Source organism: Tupaia chinensis, unplaced genomic scaffold, assembly GCF_000334495.1.
Source record: "Tupaia chinensis unplaced genomic scaffold, TupChi_1.0 Scaffold000041_1, whole genome shotgun sequence".
Classification (NCBI taxonomy): domain Eukaryota; kingdom Metazoa; phylum Chordata; class Mammalia; order Scandentia; family Tupaiidae; genus Tupaia; species Tupaia belangeri.
In genome coordinates this window covers 380596-405092 of record NW_006159496.1, presented here as the reverse complement: position 1 = coordinate 405092, position 24497 = coordinate 380596, and the positions used below count along the sequence as shown (strand labels likewise).

General features: G+C 46.2%; 1 protein-coding gene across 1 annotated transcript in view; it reads right to left on the bottom strand.

Moving 5' to 3' along the window:
• Positions 1–789: 789 nt before the first annotated feature.
• The window catches only part of SEPTIN10 (septin 10), a 43911-nt gene continuing 20203 nt past the window's right edge, over positions 790–24497 (bottom strand). The window contains exons 6-10 of the mRNA XM_027772912.1: positions 19714–19791; positions 11585–11717; positions 2951–3132; positions 2435–2517; positions 790–1394 (exon numbers count right to left, since the gene is read on the bottom strand). Of these exons, the coding sequence (XP_027628713.1) occupies positions 1174–1394; positions 2435–2517; positions 2951–3132; positions 11585–11717; positions 19714–19791 (697 nt within the window). The 3' untranslated portion in view covers positions 790–1173. The remainder of the gene's footprint in view (positions 1395–2434; positions 2518–2950; positions 3133–11584; positions 11718–19713; positions 19792–24497) is intronic.

Genomic DNA, 24497 nt, shown 5'->3' with positions numbered 1-24497 from the left:
TGTGCCCTGGAGGAAACTGAAACACACACACACACAACTTAATTTAAAAACCAAAATGCCCAGAATCTCACATAAACTAAGTCAAACATTCTGTGGCCTGAAAATACTGGTAAAATACCTGTGTGCCTTAAAATAATCTAAATATATAAATTAAACTGATTTTGATAAAATGTTTCTTAAGACAACAGTATGCTAAAAGACAGGTAATCTGGCCTGGCCTCGTGGCAGGCATTGCTGTTTGCTGTGCTACGTGGCTGGAACCACACGGGAGGCCTGGGTCTGATCAGGATGCGACCTGAGGCTGGGCTCGCAAAGCACACCTGAAATCCCAGCCATGCAAGAAGGTGGGGGCAGGAGGGTGACATAGGGAAACTGTCTTTAAAACACACACACACACACACACACACACAGATTTTGGTAAATATGTAGATGTCTTTTATTTGTCAAGAATAAACGTCAGTTTTTTTTAGAACAGTCAAGTACAAAAAATGAGTGAATTTTATATGCCTATGGCTTAAGAAAAGTTAGAAACTATCAAACATTCTGAGGGTACTGAGGCACTAAATGCAAAAATCCCCTGAATTATCTGAATGTTTGCGTTCAATATTCAGATATGCAGTTGCGTTCTTTGGGTGCTGAAATATTTTAATGAAATGATTCAAGGCTATTTTCCCCCTGGAAGACAGAGTTTAAGCCAACAGATATGCAGTACATTCCAATGAAAGTAGTGCGACGCACTCCAGGTCGGAGCAAAGGGTTTCTACACCTGGTTTCTACACCTATACTTTAAAACGGTTGTTTGGGCACAGCAATGTATCAGCCCCAGGAAGGCACGGTGAAGCACAGTCTTCATGTCACAGGGCCCGAGAATCTCTCAGAGCACTACCTACTGGGTAACACAGCAACCATTAGAAAGCTCCATAAAACTACTGGGAGGTTAGAGTGTTAGCTCACAATACATTCCAAACACAGTCAGCTTCTTCCTTAAGTTTATATTAAAAAAGGCTCACCTAGACTATAAATGCAATCAGAAGCGTAACGTGAATGCGTTCTGATCTCAATGACACGGGGACTTTGCTCTTTGGCTTAATACTTAGCAAAGTCGCAGTAATTTGGCAGCAGAAAAGACTCAAGCTCACTGAAAAACAGCCACTGAGAATTCCCTAGCAGTGATTACTCAGCAGTGTCATTTACATAAGGATTCTGCACAGCCCTTACTACGCTCCAAAGTGCTCTTCCATGAATGTCAGTAACTGGCCATTTGCCAGGCACGAAATAAGTAATAAAGCAAATAAAGACAGCAAGAAAATCAAAGCACATTTCTAACTTTTTAATAACTTCTGCTTGTGACGACCTTCTGTGCCTTGGAACTTCTGGTTTACATAAAATTAGGGCTGGAAAGGAAAAAAAAAAAACTTTTGATTGGTATAAATAAACAACCATGCAGTAAGTAAAAAGTACTAGAATCGCTGGATTTTTAAAGCTTTACGGAAAAAATATATACATCTAATAGATATCTAACTATGGGACTTAAGGGAAAAACATCTATTTTCTTAAGGACAAATTCTTCTGAGTTCTCAAAATATGAGCTTGGCCCTGAAGTTGGAAACAGCCTGGTTCGCAAGTAGAGAGGGAGTGACAATTTTTACAAGGTAAATGTAAATTACCTTTCATTTAAGGAGAAGTCAGGGGATTTAATTTAGTAACACCAGATTTAAGGTGTAGGGTTAAAAAAAAGAAACTCAGTTTTATCATTCAAAGCATGTTGAGAAGAAGAAATACGCTGTACTCTGAAACTCAGCGCCTGAACAAGATGACACTTGCGTGTGCACTGCTTGGAAAGGGACCCGCGTGCCGGCTGCATACAGCCCAGGCACCTGCTAAGGCTGGGGCTGGACACACCAAGGAGCAAAATAAAGCCCCACGCCCTGAGGCACTCGCCACAGAACAGCACACAGGAGAATCCCTTCTTTTTTCTTAAAAAGTTATTCAATCCATAATTGACTGAATCCACCAAAATCTTATGGATTTACTTCTCCATATCTAGAAAGGGGAAGCACCATGGCAGAGGGCACGTGTCTCCAAATATTCTGAAGATGAGCTGCAGCAGCCTGAGGCGCAGGGCTGCTGGAAATGGAAGGAGCCCTGGGAGATCAGAGTGCGCTGAGTGTAGGCACCGCAGGAGGCCTCGTGCCCTGCTCGGGGCAGAGGCAGGCTGAGCACAGGCAAGACCCACCCATCACGTGGGTCAGTGACGGGCATTTAAGTGGGAGACACAAAAATGAGGGACACCACGTACAGAAGGAAATCACGGAGGGAAGCAAACTTACTCTCTGAACCTTCGGGGGCTCTGGGCTAACACATACCCACACTAGAGCCTCGAGGCCGCGTCCAGACTACTCCTGGCCGCCCCTCGCACTGTGGCCCTCTCTACCTTCCTCCGCATCTTTATGTCCACCAATGGTTTCACAAGTTCTGACATCAAAGCACAGGAGTTCGAACCGACAGCCTGGATCCCTTATTGGAATAAAAATTCTCACAACATCAGTATTAGCAGGTGTTTCAAACAGTGAGCTTAAGGGTCAGTTTTGTAAGTTACGGTTTGTGCCTGTGATTCCCCAGTGAAGGGCACAGCACCCACTTGGACATGACGTCCAGGACGGCTGCTGGCGGGGCGGCGGTCCCTGCTGTGTACCAGAGCCACGGCAGGCACTGCGACAGGGCAGCCACATCCCCACTAACGGGCCCTTTTACACAGGGACGTGCTTTCATTTGGTTCACTCACTCGCCCACTGTGGTGAACTTTTACAGAGCACCTACTACGTGCCAGTGTTGTTGATCGGGACTGAGAGGGACGAGTCTATGCTCTCGAGGAGCTGGCATGCGGCTGCAGGAGGCAGGCAAGGAGAAAGTGAGGGGGAGGCCCCAGGGCAGGGCAGTGGGGACTTACTTCTTGCGGTCCTTTTTCAGGTTGCTACCCGATGCCATATAGGGCTGGTTCTGGAATATCTCAGAGGTAGCTTTCTTTTTAGAGAAAGCGATGATTTCTTCTTCCAAACATTTTCTCTTCTCTTCAAGCTTCATTCTCTCTTCCTGATGAACTCTTTTAAGGTGCTCGAATTTGGCCTGCAGCTGTGAAACAAAGGTGCGATTCCCATGGCTGCCACAGCGTGGAGCCCACACCCAGGCACGCTCCTGCTCAGGAAAACCAAGGCTAACCAGAACCCAACCCTGGGCCAGCCACACTAGTCTTCCTCAACTCCGAAGTTCAGGCGCAAGGACAGCTCACACATGCAACCATCTTGGGAACTCTGACTTTAAATGAGTTCTCATGCAAAAATGCTTGAGCCAAATGGGATAAAAACTATAGCCTCATGAATAAAACTCAGTTTTCAAAACATCTGACCTTTTTCTCGAGCTTTTCTCACTTAACATTTTTCCCACAAAACCTTCTAAATTAAGGTTTCTCAAATTTATACTCAATTTGGAGACACAAAATACAGGAACAAATTATTAAAAAGAAGGAAGGGAAAATCATTATTTCCAAACAAAGATAACAGGGGGGTGAAATCGCTCTTGAACACTGTCCGGGTAAACCTCACTTGGAAAGTCGGTTGTCAATTTCTGTGTTAAGAACCTTACAAGTTTCCATTCAACTTCCTGAAATCTAGATGAAATACACAAATCCTAAGTTCAGAGACAGCTTTGTATATAAAAACACCTACTGTAATAGAATTTACACACTATAGGGCCAGCAGATGGCATGGTGGTTAAGGGCCCTGGATTCCCACATTGCTGACTGCGGTTTGAGTCCCGGACCTGATGGCTTCCTTTCTCGCTTTCCCTTTCTCTCACCCTCTCTCTCTGTCTATTCAAATTAAAAAATAATAACAACAAATGGAATTAAGTAAATAAATAATTATTTTTAAAAATAAAGAATTATAATGGTAAACAATAGCCTAAGTATCCAGTAAAACAAATAAAAAAGTATGCTAATAAATTCACTAGGCGCAGCTGCCCTGTAACAGGAAGGACTGAGAGCCAGAGGCAGTTAAGCAGCAGATACAGGAGAGCTCTCTGCCCTCCCACTACAAGGTCTTCAAAGAGTTCATGAAAGGGGCCCAGCAGGTGGCATGGTGGTTAAGGTGCTGGACTCCCACATGGCAGACCATGGTTCCAGTCCTGGACTGGGCGTCTTGCTTTCTCACTTTCTCTTTCTTTCTCTCTCTGGTCAAATTAAAAAATAAACAATAACAAATAAAAATAAATATTTTTTAAAAGTTCACAGGAAGCACAAGTATAGCAGAAAACTATGCATGGATTTCAAGTCTTTTTTTTGCCTGTACTTCAATTACATTTTCTACAAACTTCTCAATCACCCTATCATTTGCCCAAAGGCAGGATACAGATTTACGACAAGAGGTATCCTGTCCCTCCTGTCCCCAGCCCACTCCCACAAGAACAGGGTTAACCTCTGGACACAGGGCAAGGCCCTTGTGAGCCTGGAAGAGGAAGGCCCTGGGAGTCCACGTGGACAAGCTTCACTGGCCAGCCTTCTACCGCTAGTACCTGCCTCCCCAGCACTGCCACCCTTGGAGAGCCACAGTCCTTGCCCTTTGCCTGTCACATCTCTAGAAACTTCCTGTCCTCTGTTGAAGGTGCTACATGAGCTGGAAATCAAAGCCACGGGCTGGAGGACTGCTCACCGCCTGTGTCCGCCGTGGACGTGTGAAATACGACATTCAAATGCCTGTTCTTCTCCCAGTAATCTGAGAACGGGGCGCCTACTCCCACTAAGAACCCACAGGGACTGTTATCCCCTACACAGTCATTGAGTTTTGCAAATGTTTACAACATCACAGCTCAGATTTCCCTTTAAGAGAAGAAGGCAGAGACGTTGAAGGACGAGTACTGACTACACGATTCCGCGGGCTTCTCCTTCGTTGGGGCTGAGAATCATCTTGATAAACCCATGAAGGGGGTATGCCACCTTGGACATCAACCTAAAGGCAGCCTGTTGGGCTTTTCTGTCCCGCATATTTTTTTAATTGCCAAGGATATGTGTACTCGCCAGAGAAGAGACAGAGAGACAGAGTCAGAGAACCCTCCAATGGATCTGGCCACACCACAATCCTCCTTCTCCCATCCCTTCTTCCAGTTGGGACTTGGGCTGTGTACGCACATGTACACAAGGCACTGGGGCCAGGATTCAAACCACAGTCAGCCTTATTAACCTCAAGTTAAGAAAGCGCCCGGGTGGATGATGGAAGAAATCCTCAAAGCTGCAGAGGGCATAACACCGAGAACCAGCAGACAAAAAGAAGGTAGAAAGAAGTCCAGGCCTCTCTACACTCCCTGGGGAGCGGGGCTCCCCCCGCTGTGCTCCACCATGACCTGAGCACTCCCCTCGCACACCGCGCCTGGGCCCCGGGGCCGCGCCTCTGAGGACTGCTCACCCCGATGCCTTTTTATCTTCTCAGGCCCAGAACCCAGCCTAGCAGATGCTGCTGCTTAGTAGGAGCACATTCTAGAAGCTGTGGGAGACCTAGCAGTGAGTGGAACAGAGACAGGACACACGTGAGGCTCTGCATGCAAGCTCAGAGAGTCGAGGTAAGGGAGAATGTGGGCAGACCTGCTCCGACGGGGGTTTACCTCGAAAACAAGGAAACGAAGCCCTGAGTAGCAGGTGTGTCGTGAATCAGCTGCGTGCGTGCAGCCAGCAGCACAGGCGCGGGGCCAGGTGCCAGATCAAAACCAGAGCTACTCTGTCCAGGCCTGAGACATGCCCGAGATCCACATTCTCAGCTCTGAGTAGCAACTGGGCACTCAAAGAGCAGGACTAGGTGTCTAGGAAGGATGGCGTGGACTAGTCGAGGAAACACCGCGCTAATAATCAGAGGCTGGGGCAAACACCAGAGACCTGAACTCCCGCCTAATAAAGCCTTCCATTCCAAACGTGGGTAGGTAGCCCTGGGAACCAGGTAGCCCTGAGTGCAGAACGCCAAAGGGAGACAGGGTTGAAATGCTGAAGTCGGTGACTAAGGAAGGCCCTGCTCAACTGAGTCTGTCATTCCAGAGGCTGCGTTCACAGAGAAGCACAAGTCCTGGGACCAGCAGTTAGCACGATGGCTATGTCGCTGGACTCCCACATAGTCGACCACGGTTCGCGTCCTGGACCCGGTGGCTTAAACTCATGCTGGATGCGTGTGCGTGCGTGCCCAAGATCCCGAGAGGAGAATGGAGGAGAAGGGATTGTGGCGTGACCATCCCCCCAGGGAGGTGACTTCTCGCTTTCTGTCTCTCTGTCTCTGTCTGTCTGGCAAGCGCACGCACCCTATAGCAAAAACCTCTCCAAAAAAAATAAAAAGAAAAGAAAAGAAGCACAAGTCCTACATATTTGCTTATTTAAGTGGTTCCTGCTTAAAAACAAAAAATGTGTACAACACAAACACTTCCATGCACACATACACTCAGACTCTTCAAAAAGCTCATGAGACATGCACATTATGGAAAACTGCATTGATTTTAGTTTTTTTGTACCAAAATAAACTCTACTTTAATTTCATTATTCCATAAAGTTTTTTGAAGTCCCTGACTACTTAAATTTCTAGCTGCATAACTTAAATGCACACGAGACTGTCTTGAGAGGTTAAAGAACACTTTCCATACCATTTATGTAGGCTGACTAACAGTCCAGTATTCTAAAAGGACGGGAGGAGGGTATGGACGTTACTGCTATTCACATTATGAAGTTTACAGCTTTTGATAGCAGCAACAGCGTCCAAGACCATGAAGTGCTCACTCATGATTAATTACTACAACGGGCATTTAAACGTTTAAAATATTCCAAAAATTGGAAACAAAGGCTTATCTTTTGGCTGTTGATAGTCGTCAATTTGCTTAAGATTAAGTTGCCAATGTGGAACAAGAATATATCTTTTGTGAACACTACTTTATCCACTTTTCAGAAACAGAACTGAATGCTACAGAAGACTGCTCTCTTACTGAGCTGCTGGACAGCTTTCACCTCAGCTCTGTGCCTCCTTGCAGCCCCTCTTTGCACTGACCGCAGAGAAGCTGAGTCCAGTCCATGCGCCATTTGAGGCACCGCAAGCCAAGGTTCTCGGCTGCCTCTTGGCATGTGGGCTTCTCCCCTGCGGCCTGTATCATAAGGCTCCTGTGGTCCTCACATCAAGGTTGTAATAATGTAGCTGCTTTTCTTTTGGTAAATTATCTAGAATACATTTTGGAAATAGGGGCATAAATATTAAACAAAATATAAAAACACTATACAGAAAGACCAGCAGATGACATGATGGTTACATCACTGGACTCCCTGACTCAGTGGCTTAAAATTCACAGCAGGCACGTGTACGTGTGTGCCCAAAATCCCAAGAGGAGAATGGAGAAGGGACTGTGGTGTGGCCATCCCCCTGGGGGGTGAGTTCTGCTTTTGTCCTCTCTGGCGAGGACGAGCACATGCACACTACGACGAAAATCTCTCTCACAAACAAACAAACAAACAAAAACTACACAGAAACAGACTTACACCTTACATACAAAAACCGGCAGGTAGAAAGACCGCGACAGCTATGTCTGATGTGAGGAGTAACTACTAACGTGAGCAGCGTGCGCTCTCTCGTGTGGGAGAACGCGCGGGGAGTCCCACGTCTGTGGTGTCCTACCTGACGTGCCTCAGCAGTTCATCCAGAATGAGGTCAGAAAGGGCGAGAAGACAACAGGTCTGTTTGTTCTCACACCACGTAACGGTTCACAGGCCATTACCTAAAACCCAGCACTTGAAGCTGACTATGTATGAAAATCCAGATGTATACAAAAGCCCAACTAAGGGATATTTGTTTCATGACAATACTGGCAAGGATATGTTAAATAATGTCTTCTAATACAGAACCAAACAATGTTTGGGGTGGTACCTCATTCTAGTGACTGCCTGTATCTTATGGATAACAACTTTAAAGTGTTAGCAGCCAAGTACTGGGGGGCCAGATGTCCCAGTCTGCTAGCAAAGACCTGGTTTATGCCTCTTTATTGTCCTAACATCATTAATTAGCCTCCTTTCTCTCTGAAAACACTCGAACCGGGTCCCAGGCCACCATAATCCACTTTGTCTAAAACTACATAATTAAAAGTTTGCAATTCTCTTGGGACCAGTAGTTGGCATAATAGCTATGTCGCTGGACTCCCATGTAGTTGACCGCAGTTCAAGTCCCAGACCCGGCAGCTTAAATTCACACCAGGCGTATGTGCGTGCCCAAGATCCCAAAAGGAGAATGGAGGAGAAGGGATTGCAGCGCGGCCATCCTCTTGAAGGGTGATTTCTTGCTTTCTGTCTATCTGTCTCTGTCTTTCTGGCAAGCGTATGCACCCTACAGCAAAAACTTCTCCAAAAAAAAAAAAAGTTTAGAACTCTCATGGAAACTTAGGTAGCTGATGCTTTAGCTTTAAATTTGTTTCATCGTTTGTTTAATATATATATATATATTCTTAACACAAAAAAGCACTTAAATCATGAATTAAAAAAAAAAAAGTTAAGTATCACCTAGACAAACTCTATCTATCGATTTTTCAGATAAGTCTCCCCAAATTTTCAATTCTCCTTTTAAATAATGCATTTAAGCAAAACACTCTTAAAATTCCTTTTAATTTTAGAATTAAAGAATGGACTGTATGGTGGTTAAGGGATCAGACCTACATATCCAGCAGCAGTGAGTGCCACCCCCCCCCAGAAGCTCGGAAACATGCTGGGCCTGTTTGAATGCAAGCCCGAATCCCAACGCAGTGGAGAAATGGAGACGAAGGTGCGGTGTGACCGTGCCCCCAGAATGTGCTTTCTTCCCCTCGCCATGGCTGTCTCTCTGCCGAGAAGTGAATATGCCCTCTGACAAATTAAAAACATTAAAAAGATTATAAGCTACTTCTACTCCTCTTTCTTCTCAGTGGTGAAACTAAGAATCATAATATATGAGAGGTAAATGCTTAAAGTTGTACCTTACTATTTCTTTTTTTTTTTTGGAGAGGTTTTCGCTATAGGGCGCGTGCGCTCGCCAGACAGACAGAGAGAGACAGAGACAGAAAGCGAGAAATCACCACCCAGGGGGGATGGTCACGCTGCAATCCTTTCTCCATTCTCCTCTCAGGATCCTGGGCACGCACGCACATGCGCCCGGCGTGAGTTTTAAGCCACCGGGTCTGGGACACAAACTGCGGTCAACTACGTGGGAGTCCAGCGACATTGCCATTACGCTAACTGCTGGTTCCCTACCTTACTATTTCTTAAGCATGAACCTACTCAAAGAAAAATCATCAAACCTATTGCCTACTCATCACAACTCCTTCCTTAATATTTATACTTAGGGGACCAGCAAGTAGTGTAATGGTTGTGTTGCTGGACTCCCACGTAGTCAACTGCGGTTTAAGTCCTGGTCCCAGAGGCTTAAAACTCATGCTGGGCACGTGTGTGAATACCAATAGGAGAATGGAGGAGGAGGGACTGTGGTATGGCCATCCCCCTGGGGGATGATTTCCCGCTTTCTGTCTCTCTGCCAAACTCATGCGCCCTATAACAAAACTCTCTTTAAAAATAATAACAATTTTAACACTTAAAAAAATTCCAAACTAGCAAGTATTCTTGAATAAAATAGAAGAAACTAAACAAAAGTGATATGCAAATGCATTTAAGAATGAGTCTTGGTTCAAAAACAAATCATCAGGGAAATGCAAAGTAAAAACCACAGCAGTTCTTATCTCCCCTACTCAGAATGGCAATGATGAGGAATTCATATACTGCTAGGGGGAATTTAAAATAACCTATATGGAAGATAGTGTGGGGTTTCTCAAAACATTAACAACAGAATCGCCATATAATCTAGCAGTCTCACTACACCACTAGGTCTACACCCAGGGGACATGACATCAGTATGCCAAGCACCCCGTACTCCCATGTTTACTGCAGCACTGTCCACGACAGCCAACACGGGAGATCAACCCACGTATCCATCAAGGACGGGATGCATAAAAAATGCAGTATACTTGCATAGTGGAATACTATTCGACCATAAAAAAAGAATAAATCACTGTCGTGTGCAAAAAGACAAGCTTGGAGGACATGATATTAAGCAAAATAAACTGGGAACAAGGCCTCACTTACACGTAGGATCTAAAAACATTCGTGTCATACAAGATGAGAGTAGAATGCCAATTACCAGAGGCTCATAAGGGTAGGAAAAAGAAGGCTGGAAGGGGTTAGTCTACGGGTACAAAGTTACACTTAAATAGAGGACTAAGTCTGATGTCCCACTGCACGGCAGAGTGACTATAATGAATAAGACAGTATATATTTCAAATTAGCTAGAGGAGAGAATTTCGAAATTTCTCACTACAAAGTATAAATATCTGAGGTGCTGGACATGGTAAGAACCCTGATTTAAAGATCATTACACACTGTATTCATTTATCAAAACATCACACTGTACCCCATAAATACGTACAATTAGTGTAAGTCAATTAAAAGTTAAAATAAAAATAAAACAAGGTGGATCTGTGGCCTAGAGGTTAAGGGAGCCAGATCCCACATGACCAACTGCTTGGTTCAAATCCTGGCCGTGGTGGCTTGGAAAGCATGCTGGGCATGTGGACAGGCCAAATCACAACAGGGTGGAGAGATGGAGACAGACTGAGGCAGGCCGTACCCCAGCAGAGGCGGTACTCTCTTCCTCTCTGCTCTGTCTCTCTGATAAACACACTTGCCCTTCAGAAATTAACAGCAACAACAACGAAAACTGAAAAAACAACTCTTCATAACCTAGTTCATTATAGATTCTAGGTAAGCTAGTTCCAATGGAAGAATATTTGTTCTAAGGCCAAAATTTTAATTTGATTTCAGACTATGATTATATTAAGATTACATTCAAACATTATATATTAAAATAGTCACTTTTTTTGAGAGAGATATTTTTGGTATAGGGCGTCAGGACCAGCAGTTGGTGGAATGGCTATGTTGCTGGACTCCCATGTAGTCGACCATGGTTCAAGTATTGGGCCAGGTGGCTTAAATTCACACCAGGCGCGTGTGCGTGCATGCCCAAGGTCCCAAGAGGAAAATGGAGGAGAAGGGATTGTGACATGGCCATCCCCCCCTCCCGGGGTGATTTCTTGCTTTCTGTCTCTCTGGCGAGCGCATGTACCCTTTAGCAAAAACCTCTCAAGAGAAAAAAAAAGTACGGGGCGTGTGTGCTCACCAGAGAGACAGAGAAAGATGGAGAGAAGGAAAGAAAGAAATCACCCTCTGAGGGGGATGGCCACACCACCTTTAAGGATTTGGGGTATGCATGCACATGCACCCGATGTGAGTTTCAAGCCGCCGAGTCTGGGACCTGAACCATGGTCAGCCGTGTGGGAGCCCAGTGGCTTAACCACTACACTACCAGCTGGGTCCCCAAAGAGCTACTTTTTAAAGGACAACTTGCTTCCAAAAAAGATTACTAAATTCTTGGGAAAAAAATCTCCCAGACGAATAAGGACAGCTCAGAAGTGAAGGCAAACCGGATCAAACCAGCACACGCACCTCTCTTTCAGCTTCTTTCAAAATGGCTTCTTTTTCCTTTACTCGCTGCACAAACATCTGCTTCATTTCCTCTTCCTTCCTTTGCCGTTCACCATAAAATTCATGTCTTTTGGCTTCATAAGTCTCCTGAAGACTAAAAACGTTATGTGTCACTCTCTTGTTCAAAAGATGGTGTAACAAACCTGTAAAAATAGGCCTCAGATACACATTAATAACATGTACCAGTATCTTCTTACATAAAGCAACCCAGAACATGACATGTTTTGTAATATGAGATTCAAAAGCCACAGTGACACAGCTGAGACAAAGAACCAGAATTCTGAAATCTGCGTTCCAATCAATGCCCAGGAAACACGTCCGCTTCACTCCCGTCGCGTGCCTGCTGTTTCCTTACTAGTACCGCGGTGCCTAGACCCCTGCTGTCCTGACTGCCCTTGCCCCCGTTACCTGACCCCCCAGGCTCTGGGGGAGCCTGTGAGGCTGTCTTCTTGCCATTTCTACAAACAGCCTATGGCGGCCCAACCAGATCTTCCCGTTTCTCTGTCCTGCCACCACAATAATCTTCTAATTGAAGTTCTAAGGGTCCTAGCTCCTCTTTCACTTAGTTCTTTTGTTCATTCCCTAGATTTTCTATGGGAATATACATATATATATATAGGAAGTGTTACCTTTCTCCCTGCATTAGAGTTTATGCTATCTACAATATACACAGCACTTAAGAAATTTTGCAATGTGGCCTAGTTCTACCTTCCTAAATTAATTTCTCACCAAACATTCACACTACCCTGCTCACTGTCCTTGAAATACGATCACGTGAGGCTTTAGGGCCCACTGCCCACTCACTCTGCCTTGCTAATCCTCTATCCCTCAAATCAAACTCAAATGCGGCTTCCTCTGTAGAGCCCTCGCCACCTGGAATTCTCTTCCTTCCAAGTACTTCTGTGGCATTTATATCCTGCCCACCCTTCTTCTAACAGGTCACAAATCTTGAGGCAAGGGATTGAATCCACTAATTTCTGTACTCTGACTATCCAGTAGAGTTCTCTAGACAGTTCAGTTTCTTTATAACTGTTTCTTCAATGACAGAGAGGAACAAGCACGCTCAACAGTCCTCAGGAAATGACCCATGCCAGTCTCAGCTGCCCAGAACACAGGCACTCACTGTGTTTAGGGAGGTTCTGGTCACTACCCAGGACATTTCCCATGTGGGTGCAGCTGCACCACTGCCAGGACTCTATCAAATGCAGGTTGTTAAAAAATGCTTTATTAACCTATTTACAAGAACACTTGAGTTGCTTAGGAGAAAACTGAATCTACCTGGTGAAGGGAAGAGACCTAACACTGGTTGAGTATCTGCTGCCAGCAGTGTTCCTCTGGAGGCCTTGTGCTCGGTGTTTTATCCCCACGGCAACCCCGAAGCAAAGCCCTGGCACCGTTTTACGGGTTAAGAAAACCAAAGCTCAGGGCAAGCAGGTGGTGTGGAGGTTAAGGTGGCTGGATCCCACATGGCCAATTCCACAGTTCAAGTCCCAGACCTGGCAGCTTAAAAATCACACTGGACACGTGTGTGCGTGTGCCCAAATCCCAAGAGGAAAATGGAAGAAGAAGGGATTACAGTGTGGTCATCCTCCCTGAAGGATGATTTCTCACCTTCTCTCTTTCTCCCTGGCAAGCCTGCACATGCTACAGCAAAAACTGAAAACTTAGAAAAGAAGAAAGAAAACCAAAGATCAGAGAATTTGGCCGAAGCAGCATGGCAGAGATGTAAAAAGCTGGGGTGTGGACCAGGCCAGACTTGTTCCAAGCCCACACTCCCAACCACCTTAGCGAGGCTGCCTACAGTGCTGTCTTGGCTGGAGACCAGGTAAGGACTGATCCTACACATCTGCCATCCCACTGCACCTCCAACTTCTGAAAATACACATTTTGAGGCTGACTTTAAGTTAAGAACTTGCACTGTCTTTCCACAAATGCTTAAGAAAATTGTAACTCCTGGAAAAAAAGTGTTTATGGTAAACCAGATACAACCACTGTCTGCTTCCCCCATTCTAGCATGAAAGTGGCCTGGGCTCATGAATACCTAAGGCCAACATACTGCCACAGGTGTGGGTCCTACCTTTACAGCAAAGTCGGAAACCAAAGAGGAAGCTGTGCCCGTGTGTTCAAGGAGAGCCCTCCGCCCTCCACTGGGGGCTGGTGGTTTATGTGCTGCTCACCTCTGACAAGCCTGTGGACTTCCCAAGTCGACTGCAGCCTGTATGCAGAACGCTCGCTACCTCTTCAGCGTTTCAGACAGATTGTTGCCATAATTATATCAAATACTTAAGCAATTCTAAAATTCTACGTAAACTTTCCTTTAAAACTATGGGTCCCACAACACTTCAAAGACTGATTTTGTACTGAAATGTCAAAGCTGATTAACTGAGAAAGAGACTAAGTAGCTACGTTATTCTGAAATTACTAAACCTGGGGATTTAGACCATTTCATAAAAGCATGTTTGAATAATTAATATGAAAATATTAAGGCCAGTTAATGAAAACCGTAAGAGTATAATGCCATCGACTTGGGCCTTGTGACAAGCGCGTGACCCATATTGGGAGATTAGGACACACCGATGACTCAGCACAGCCATTAAAGGAAAGTACATGGAAGAACAAATGGATAGGGACCAGCAGGTGGTGTGGTGGCTAAGACGCTGGACACTCCCACATGGCTGACCACGGTTCAAGTCCTGGTCCTGGTGGCTTGCTTTCCCTCTCTCTCTCCCTCTGTGTGTGTGTCTCTCTCTGGTCAAATTAAAAATAAATGAATGAATAAATAAAGTTAAATAAATAACTCTTTAACAAAAGAAAGGAAAACAATCGATGGTCTGGCGCAGATGGCTGGGAAGTAGAGAATGAAAGCCCACCTAACAGGTTCAGGTAACTTGTATTTTTCATTATGGCTAGAAGCACAGCACTGAGCGGCAGATGTTACATGCCAACCAAATTACACTGACTTCCAAACTGAACAGGGAAGGTTCCCCAGAAAATAAAATGTAACTTCCTGAGACTATAGAAAATAACGCTTCCGAATACATGAGGCTATAATGAACTATAGGTGCTTTATCAAATCACTTGTTCAGAAATGAGAAGGAACCAGAGAGACATTTTGCCTGAGCATGACCCCAGAAATGCAGCAATCTACTGAGACATGTCTCCTCCCTTCTGTGGGAAGGGCAGAGACCTGGCTTGCACTCCCGACCCTCTGCAGCCTGGCCTGACGTGGAGTCCCTCAGGGAGCGGGTACAGCCCAGGCCGAGCAGAGCTGCTCTGCGAGCGGGTGTGCTGGGCAGCCTGACTCACTGCCACCGTCTGCCTCTCTCCTTTTGCTCCCATCATCCTGATTAGCCTTTGGGAGGCCACCTATGCCCCGGGGCACAGCCTGACCCAATCACTCAGGTTCATGCCACATGGCACGTGACCCACGCCGGGCCATGGAGCTCTCCCTCCTTCTCCAGCACAGTGGTTAGGTGCTATGCACTGACCGCAGATTCCACATGGTTGAATGTTTGAATCCTGCCCCAGTGGCTTGAAAAGCACGCTGGATGTGTGGCGTATGCATGCCCCAAGTCCTAATGGGATGAAGCAACGGAGGAGATCACGTCGTGACCATGCCCAACCTAGGGGAGCGTTGTCTGTCGAGAGTCATTTAAAACAAACCAAACTGTGGAGAAAGCACTTCTGTACTTGACCCTCAGCCCAACACGACTTCTCGCTCCTTCCGTGATGCCCTGCCTTCTTCACTTGACTGCCAAGACCTTCTCAAGCCCTCCACCTGCCCTCCGCTGACAGGTGCTGGAAAGAAGCCAGGCTGCTCTGAGGCACCTTCCTCCTGGCGTGCTGCAGTCTGCAGACGGGCTCGTACCTGCTCGTTTTCAGTTAACTATCACAAATGCCTATGCTTTTTTTGTTGTTTTGCTATAGAGCACATGTGCTCACTGGAGAAAGAGAGGGAGGGAGAGGGAGAAGTGAGGAATCACCCCCAGAGTCCCTGCTCCCTTCTCCTGTAAGGGTTTTGGGCACGTGCATGCACCTGCACACCCAGCATGTGTTCAAGCCCTTGGGTCCAGGACTCCAGCACACAGTTGGCCTTGTGTGGTCCAGTCCCTTAACCACCACACCACCTGCTGGCCCAATGCTTATGCCTTGTAAGCGTGTTCCTCTGGCCCAGCCTTTCTCCCTGTGCTGCAGAGGAACCTCTGAAACCTGGCCCTAACCAAGCTAATGATCGCACCATGCCGACCATGGCCTGCCACCCAGGAAAGCTGGTCCTTCACTGACACCCTTCCCACCGGACGGCATAACCATCTGTTCCACCTGCCTATCCACAGAAACCATAAATCCAGGAAGCAAGTAGCCTCCTGATGGCATTTCTGGCAATGCCTGCCTTTTTACATTAGACCCAAACAGCCATTAAGTCCTTCCAATTTCACCTCCTACATAGCTCTCAGATACCTTTCAGTTCTCCTCATTTTCATTGCTATTACTGCAGTGCACAAGAAATACTTCCCTAACTGGTCTTTCCTAAGCATCTTTGCACACCCCTTCAGTATATCCTGAACCTTATAGCCAAGAGTGAATAGTGGTAACATCGCTAGACTGCCACATAGTCAACTGCAGTTCAAATCCCAGACCTGGTGGCTTAAAACTCACACTGGGCACATGTGCATGTGTGCCCAAAATCCCAAGAGGAGAATGGAGGAGAAGGGACTGTGGCATGGCCATCCTTCCAAGAGGTGATTTCTCGCTTTCTGTCCCTCTGTCTCTCTGGTAAGCACATATGCCCTGTAGCAAAAATGAAAGAAAGAAAGAGAGAGAGGGAGAGAGAAAGAGAGAGAGAGAGAGAGAGAGAGGGAGGGAGGGAGAAGAAAGGAAGGAAAGAAATACAAGTAGAAACACTCCTAGAATGGTTTTGCCTTCTCCTTAAGACACAGACACAACGAAGGCCTCCAGAGTTAAGCTCCTGCCTGTTCGTGGGTCTCACGCCCCGCCCGTCTACACTCCGGACACTGGCCGCTGCCAGAATCTCGCACACACCACTCTCCTCTGCCTGCAGGCCCTTTGCACATGTCTTGCCCTCTTTCCTGGAGCAGTCACTGCCTCAGAAGTTGTCCCTGATTTTCCAGTTTAACTTAGGACATGCCTCCTCTTCCTGCTATAGTTTGAACTAAAAATCATTAACAAACGGTCTTATTTCCTGGTGTGGGAAGGTCTCTGTCCTGACTAAAACTCAAGCTGAAATCCCACTGCCAATGCAATGCCATCAGGGACGCAGGGGATTTACGGCGTGAACGGGGAGTTCTGTCAGTTCCCTTCCTCAGTCTCAGGGGCTTACCTTCCACCCTCATCCCAGTGAAAGAGCCTCACCAGGTCCTGCACCATCTTCCTGGTCCCCCAGCCTCCAGAACCAAAGAACCTTCCTGCGTAAGTTACCCGGCCTATGAGACCCTGTCACTGCCGCAGAAGCAGGCTAAGACCCCGGCGCCTTATCAGGGCCACCTCTCCTTCAGAGCACACATCACAGCCACACCCTTCCATGCAGTCGGTTCCAGGCTGGCCTCTCCGACAAGACCCAGGCTCTCATGGCAGCCGCCCTGTGTGACCTCCCGCACGGAGCCCAGAGCCCTGCCAACAGCAGACATTTAAACATACTCAGGGCCAGCTGGGTGGCACGGCTGGAACGTGCTGCTCAAGAGAAGCTGGATCCTAGTGGTGACCATAGTGAAGGCCCCGTCTGGCCAGCCTGAAATGGGCCAGGCACCCGCATGAGCACCCAGGTACTGAGGGACTGCAGCATGACCAGACCCCTGGAGGGTGTTCACTGCGCTTTCATTCTCAGGTGTGTGTGCACACTGTCGTAAATAAAGAAAAAAATCTGTTAAATAAAAACTTACGCCCTTTTTATGCCCTTTTCTGGACTGAGTCCTACTGCTCCACTGGACTCTCTCCACCCTCAGTTCTCCAGCTCCAGATTGACTGTGTGAAAACCTATCAAATTTCACCCGAGTACTGAATAAGTGGCTTAAAGCTAACACTTCCAAAACCTCTCTATTGCCATCTCCCTGTGCCCCGTGCCCTTCTCATTCAGTCACCGATATCACCACCATTCACCCATTCTCAGATCCAAACAGCAGCCAACGCTATCCCGAGCCCTCCCTTTCCCTGACGTCCACCGGGCCAGCTGCACTTCAAGTCATGAGCCTACGCCTGCTCGCCCCCACCCACGACCACCTGCCCAGGCCTTGGTGGTCTCCTGCCTCGACTGCCATGGCTGCTTCCCCAGAGGGTTGGAGCACCCACCTCTCACCCCAGCTCGTCTGTCTGAACCCACACGAGCAGCAGCATCCAAGCAGAAGGCCATCACCATCACTTACTGTGTGACTGTATGAGGACTTTAAAATGCCAGTTCCTGGGCTCCATCCCTGGAAAGGCTAACTCTGCACTTCTATATCACCCACAGGCCACTGACGACGAGCCCCCACCCCCAGGGCACTTCCAAGCTTCCCACCTGCTGTACTCAACTCCTTGGTGCATGCAGAGACCTCTCTATGGTCAGAGACTTGGCAGACCTGAGAAGTAAAGCCTGCTTTAAGGAACACGAGGGGAGGCACCCCGTGGTGACTGATCTTTAAGGAAAGTAATGAGAATATCATGGGTTGCCAGAATTCCTGGCCTCCACCCAGCACAGCATGCCTGCAATTGATGAGGCAGGATCTTCACTTATTATGCTGCCAGAAGCTAAAACCTAGTTCAACCCGTAAGACAGAAACGTTTTAAAGTTAACTCTGTCTACGATTAAACCTTCCAAGAGTCAGAGAGGTCACGCCCAGGCTGAGGCTCCCCTCTCGTAACTGCTGAGGGCTGACGCCCGGGGAAGGCACCGCCAGGTCTGCTTTCCCCCTTGTAAAAGCCTCTGGAACGCGGCCTCAGGCTGACCTGATGCAGCAAGTGAAGGATTGGCCTTTCACGGGCATGTCTTCATCAGGAGGGAGAAATGAGTCCAGGATGCAGCACCACAGAGAACTACCCTGGGAGTTCACGAGTTCACCCTCATCATCACTCAAGAGGGTCAGCAAGGCCTGGAACTCTGACCTAACTCCGACTCCCCCAGTCTTCCTTTACAAGATGTTTTGCTAAGTTTCAGGCATTCCAAACCTTTCATCAGGATAAAAACAATGTTTTAGTTTAATTATGATTTCTGTTCCAACTTTCTTTTGTGATAATTGTTAAGTAGACTCTCATGTGTTTCAAATAAATACAAAAGTAAAACCAAGTAACAAGAGTTTCACCATCACTTACTTATGTCAGCATACACCGAAACAGCACGCATTTACTAGGCTCTTCCTTCTACTTCTTAGATTTTTTTTTTTTGCCATAGGACATGTGCGCTCACTGGAGAGAGACAGAGACATCACCCCGCAGGGGAGATGACCACGCTGCAATCCACTCTGCACCTCTCCTTTCAGGATTTTGGGCACACACACATACACCCAGCTTGTTCTTTAGGCTGCCAGTTCAGGACTTGAACTGCAGTCAGCCATGTGGGATCCAGCGGCTTAAATACCACACACACCTGTTAGCCCCCCTCCTACTTTATTTCTTTGGCGTCAGACAGGACTTAAAGACCCTTCAAAAACAAAAGATAATGGGACCAGCACTTAGCGTAATGGCTATGTCGCTGGACTCCCATGTATTCGACTGCGGTTCGCATCCTGGACCCAATAGCTTAAACTCATGCCGAGCACGTGAGCATGTGTGCCCAAGATCCTGAGAAGAGAATGGAGGAGAAGGGATTGCGGCGTGGCCATCTCCCTGGGGGGTGATTTCTCACTTTCTGTCACTCTGTCTCTCTCTGTCTGGCAAGCGCACATGCCCTATGACGAAAACCTCTCAAAAAAAAAAAAAGGCAAAAGCTATCAAGCGGCAGGAGAAGCACAGTAAGGAATCACTCCCAAAGAGTCTGTTTCATGGCTGGGAGGTTTCTGCAGGCACCTCTCCATCCTCCTGGACAGGCTTCCTGAGCGCCCCTCACCTGACCCGCTTTTTCTCTGGGGCCACGACTGCTGTACCCACTGAGCGCCCCTCACCTGACCGGCTTGTTCTCGGGGCCCACGTCTGCGAAGCCCATCTCCTCCAGCTTGCAGCGCCGGTACAGCTCGTAGTGCCTGGCGTGGGTCTGCTCCCGCAGGTCCTCCATGTTGGTGCAGATGAGCATCTCCCGCAGCTTCACGAAGTCGCAGTGGTTCTCATTCTCCACTAGCCAAAGTCGGAAAAAACACCAGTTTTCAATTCTTGGCAACACAATTTGTGTCTGTTGCATCAACAAATAAATGAAAGCACACATGAAACAAACAGTGACATGATCAGTCTGGTTAACAGCTAAGATTACTTTATACAGTGACTAAGGAACAAACTCCCTCATTGTACACAGGGTACTATCAGAAATGTTAATTAACAGACCAGGAGATTTGCTTTACATAGAATAGCCAGTGGATAAACAGAGAATAGCAAAGAAACACGTTATGTCACCACATGCCCCAGTTACTAGTACTGTTAGCAGCTCACAGACCATCTTCAGGACACTTCATGTAGTGCTTAAAAAGAGTGTATGACATTATTTCACTAAAGTTTCAAAGTAGTAAATTTTGCAAACTCAGGAACATCACCTGTGCATGCTGTAATTATCAACTTTTCATATAACACCACCTCTAGGAGCCTGTGTTAGACACTGTTCGACATCAGTGAACACTCTTACATGGGCCTTCTATGTTTGTGATGACCAGGGGACTAAAAATAAACATTACTGTAACCAATAGCTTAAGGACAAGGACTACTTTTTATGCTTTCTACACATTAAAAATGTTAAGTTTTCTTGATATTTTTCATTAATTACAAAATCTATCCACTTAAAAAAAGGAACATTTAGATCTTACACTAGTAGGGGTAACCCATTCCCCATCGTTGGCATCAGAAGGAAAGGAACCCGTCTGCTTACTTACCGTCGTGGTCCACTACTATTCTGTTCAGAAATACCAGGTGTGTATGACTTACAGTGAATTTATTTGGCTGACGACTCAGGGGGCTAAAGTCTACGAGCACGGGACTGGCATCTGGCCCGCCTCTGGTGCTTCTTCACAATGTGGCTGATGGAAGCAGGCAGGAAACAGGCTTGTAGACAGACACCTTACTTTGATAACCATCTCTCAGGGAGTCAACCTCTCCCAGGAAAGCAAGAACTGTCTCCCTCCTTCCCGCTAGGTGGCATTAATCTCTTCATGAGGGGACGCCCCATGAAACAAACACCACCCACTGGACCTCACCTCCTGAAGTCTCACCACTTCCCAACACCATTACGCTGGGGACCAAGTCTCCAGCACATGAGCCTTTGGGGGACAGACTATACCCAAGCTATAGCACTTGCTCCTTACAATGCTGGATAAATAGTTTGTCAAGTGGGTTTCACGTCTGAAGCTGGCTGACTGGTTTTAACAGATGGCAATACCTAGATCTGTGTAAACATAATAGACACGGTTTACTATGCCCTGCAGTTAGGCAGTAATGAGTTTATGTCTCCAGTTTAAATGTATTTTACATTCAGTTTGTGCCAAGTGAATGACCAGTGCTTCCCACCCTCTGAATGCCTCAGCACACTGGGAGGTGACAAGTGTGTGGGGCGGCAAGGAACCTTTGCCTACTCGAGTAAACAGAACAGACCGGCCCTAATCCAGAACAAACAGTCCTCAGAGAATACACTAAATGCGCCTGGAAGACGTACCTGGGACACACAAGTTCCGGGCACTGGGGACCTCACCTACCTTGCACGACACCCCAAGGGTACTGGCGAGCTTTGACCATCTTATTTCCGACTTTAACCTCATCCATACTTCCGACCACAGCAAACGGCAAATGTCCCTGAAAAGGAACAGTGACATCAATCACACCTGCTCATACCAATGTGACCAGTGAGAAAAAATTTATGAAAATCACAGAACAAGGATAATGCATTAAATAATGTATCTATTCAAAGCAAGTGGTCTGCTATGCCTCGGATTTCGAAAACTCTGGCAATGAAGATGTGCTAACCGTGCTACAAGTCATTTTGGGCCCTGTAAAGAAAATTATTTACTGAGTCTCCCCCCACAAGCAAGGCACTGTGCGATCAGGAATACAAAAAATAAAAAAAATAAAAAAAGCTTTAGTACAGGTGTCATTTTGCCCTAAGGGACAAATACAATGTTGAAGAAATCACACACACACACACACGCACACACACGCACACACAGCGTGTTTATGATACAATATGTCTCTACTTCGTGTGTAATGCAAATACAATTTGTATAAAGTGATATATAAAGTCCCAAATCACTGTTAGCAGAGGAACTGCTCTAGAAATCAGAGGAGTGCGAGGTCGCTGGGACAGAAAGATACATGCCAAGCTCATCTAGAACAGGATTTAGACGGACCAGGCAGAGCGGGAAGAACCAGCCCAAGGAGGGAGAAGACCCTGAGCAAATTAAGTAGACAGATTCAGAGGGGGCCAACTGGTCTGTCTGAAGCTGAGGACTGACACAGGGAAAACCTAACATAAAACATCTTAAGTGCTAGTTTTTGTAACCAATTTTATTCAGTTTCTTAGTTGTACCTTTCCAAAAAATTATTCTAGGTGAGCACAAGAAATAAGATTAGATGTCAGGACAAGACAATTTAACACAAAGGAATTAAGGTAACTTTATTTAGTTAGATTTTTATATACATTTAGTTTAGATATCTTAATATAAAAGGGATATGAAAAACCAGAAAAGGAAAAAAAAAGTAGTGAAAGGAACAGTTACTGAATATGCTGTTAGGCACATAGCGAAGGTGGCATTATTTAATCCTCAGAGCGATCCTTGAGATACTTATCTACTCTCCTAGGTAAGTGAGCAGTCTGAGACTCCCACACATGCGGTGAGGACTGCCTCCAAAACCCAAGACTCTTCAAAACACAACCAGGTATTTTACAAATGTGTCAGCTTGAAGAAAGTGAAAAAGAGCATTAATCATCTTCAATGATATTAAACTAAAAGTTACACGAATGTTTAATGTGCACGTGTGATGCTGTTTAAACAATGAACATAAATACTGTCTGCTCTAAAAGACCTCCTTAAAGCCTGATTCTAAAGCATTCTATGGGAGACTGTAAAGCCTACACACATTTTTTAAGACAAGACAGAAAGGCATCTTTCTAAATCGATTAAATACAGTTCCACAAGAGGTACATTCCAATCTCACAAGGGTATCACTTAATTTAGCAGACAAGAAAAATACGCTTCACAATATATTCTCTTAAGCTTTTCCCAACTCAAAAAAAAAGTCTCATACTGGGCTTTCTGGACACTCACTCTGGGGTCAGGTGGCACACTGTGGTCAAGGCACTGGACTCCCACATGGCCGACGTTGGGCAGTTAGAGATCCAGACCCAGCAGCTTGCTTTCTCACTCCCAATCCCCATCACCCACCCTTGTCACTTTCTCTGTCTCTCTCTGGTGAGCACATGTGTCCTAAAGCAAAAATTAAAATAATCATCATAATAAATAAAATGAATTAATTCTTAAAAAAGAAGGAAAACTCACTGTCCTTTGGGGTGACACCAGTGAAACTATGAGTGACAACGCCTCTCGTCTCTGAGTCTCACTCTCACACACACAGCACAGTTAGTACCCAGTCTGGGGCTTACGTTCATCGCAGCGTTGACTTTGGCGATGGTGTCATCGTCTGTGGGGAACTGGTATATCTGGACGCCATTGCTGACCAGCTCACTCATAAGCTTGATCTTAAACTTCTGCAATTCCGTTTTAGAAATCGCATCTGCTTTAGCAATCACTGGTATAATGTTCACCTATTTAGAATAAAGAAAAACAGAAGCTGATAATCGAACATCTAATTTTTATTCACACAAAACCATTCTATCTCTGATCATAAATTCCTTCAACTTGGATGGGGCCGTTGGCCAACTACAGTCTCACTGCCTGCTGTCACAAAGAAAGATTCCTCTGAACCATCAAGCCGGTTTGTAGCTACGGCTGCTTTCACACATTGGCGGGGATGAGTACCTGCCATAGACCCTTAGAGCCCACACAGCCCAAGTATTCACTACCTGGTCCTCTGCAGAAAGTGCCCTCTGACCTAGACACTCACTGGCTGTCACTTTCCTAAACGTAGGACAGTGGTGGCCTTACAGAAATTACTTGTAAAAAGCAGAGCTCTTGGGGCCAGCAGGTGGTATGGTGGTTAAGCCGCTGAACTCCCACATGGCCGACCACGGTCCAAGTCTCAGACCTGGTAGCTTGCTTTATCTCCCTGATGAGTGCACATACCCTATAGCAAATTAAAAATAATAATGATGATGAATAAAATTTAATAAATAATTCCCATTTTTAAAAAGGAAGAGCTCTTGGTTAATCTTTCATTTGAATTTAGGTTTCAAAATCTCATTTTCTTCTTTCTCCTTCAAAGCCCCTTAAAATTCCAATGGTGGCAAATGGTGCAGAGGAAATGTGAGCCCCAGGAGGCTCTGCAGGACCAAGCCATGTGGGCACCGGGGGGGAGGCCTGGCTTTAGGTCCCGGGTCACCCGCGCCTGTGACCCTGCTGGCTGGAAAGCTGGGGGGCAGATCATGGTGTGATGAGACAGACCCTGTCAAGGGAACTGGTTCTCTGGGAAAGAAAGGGAGCAAGAGAGGGTGGGAGAGAGGAAGAAAGACAGAAAGAAACTAACTCCAAAAAGTAAACAAAACAAGTAATAAACAGTAAGTTGAAATTCCCTACTAAATTCGCTGACAATTTTTATTTATTTCCTCTGAGAGAGAAGCGTCTCCATGCCACTTTCTGGC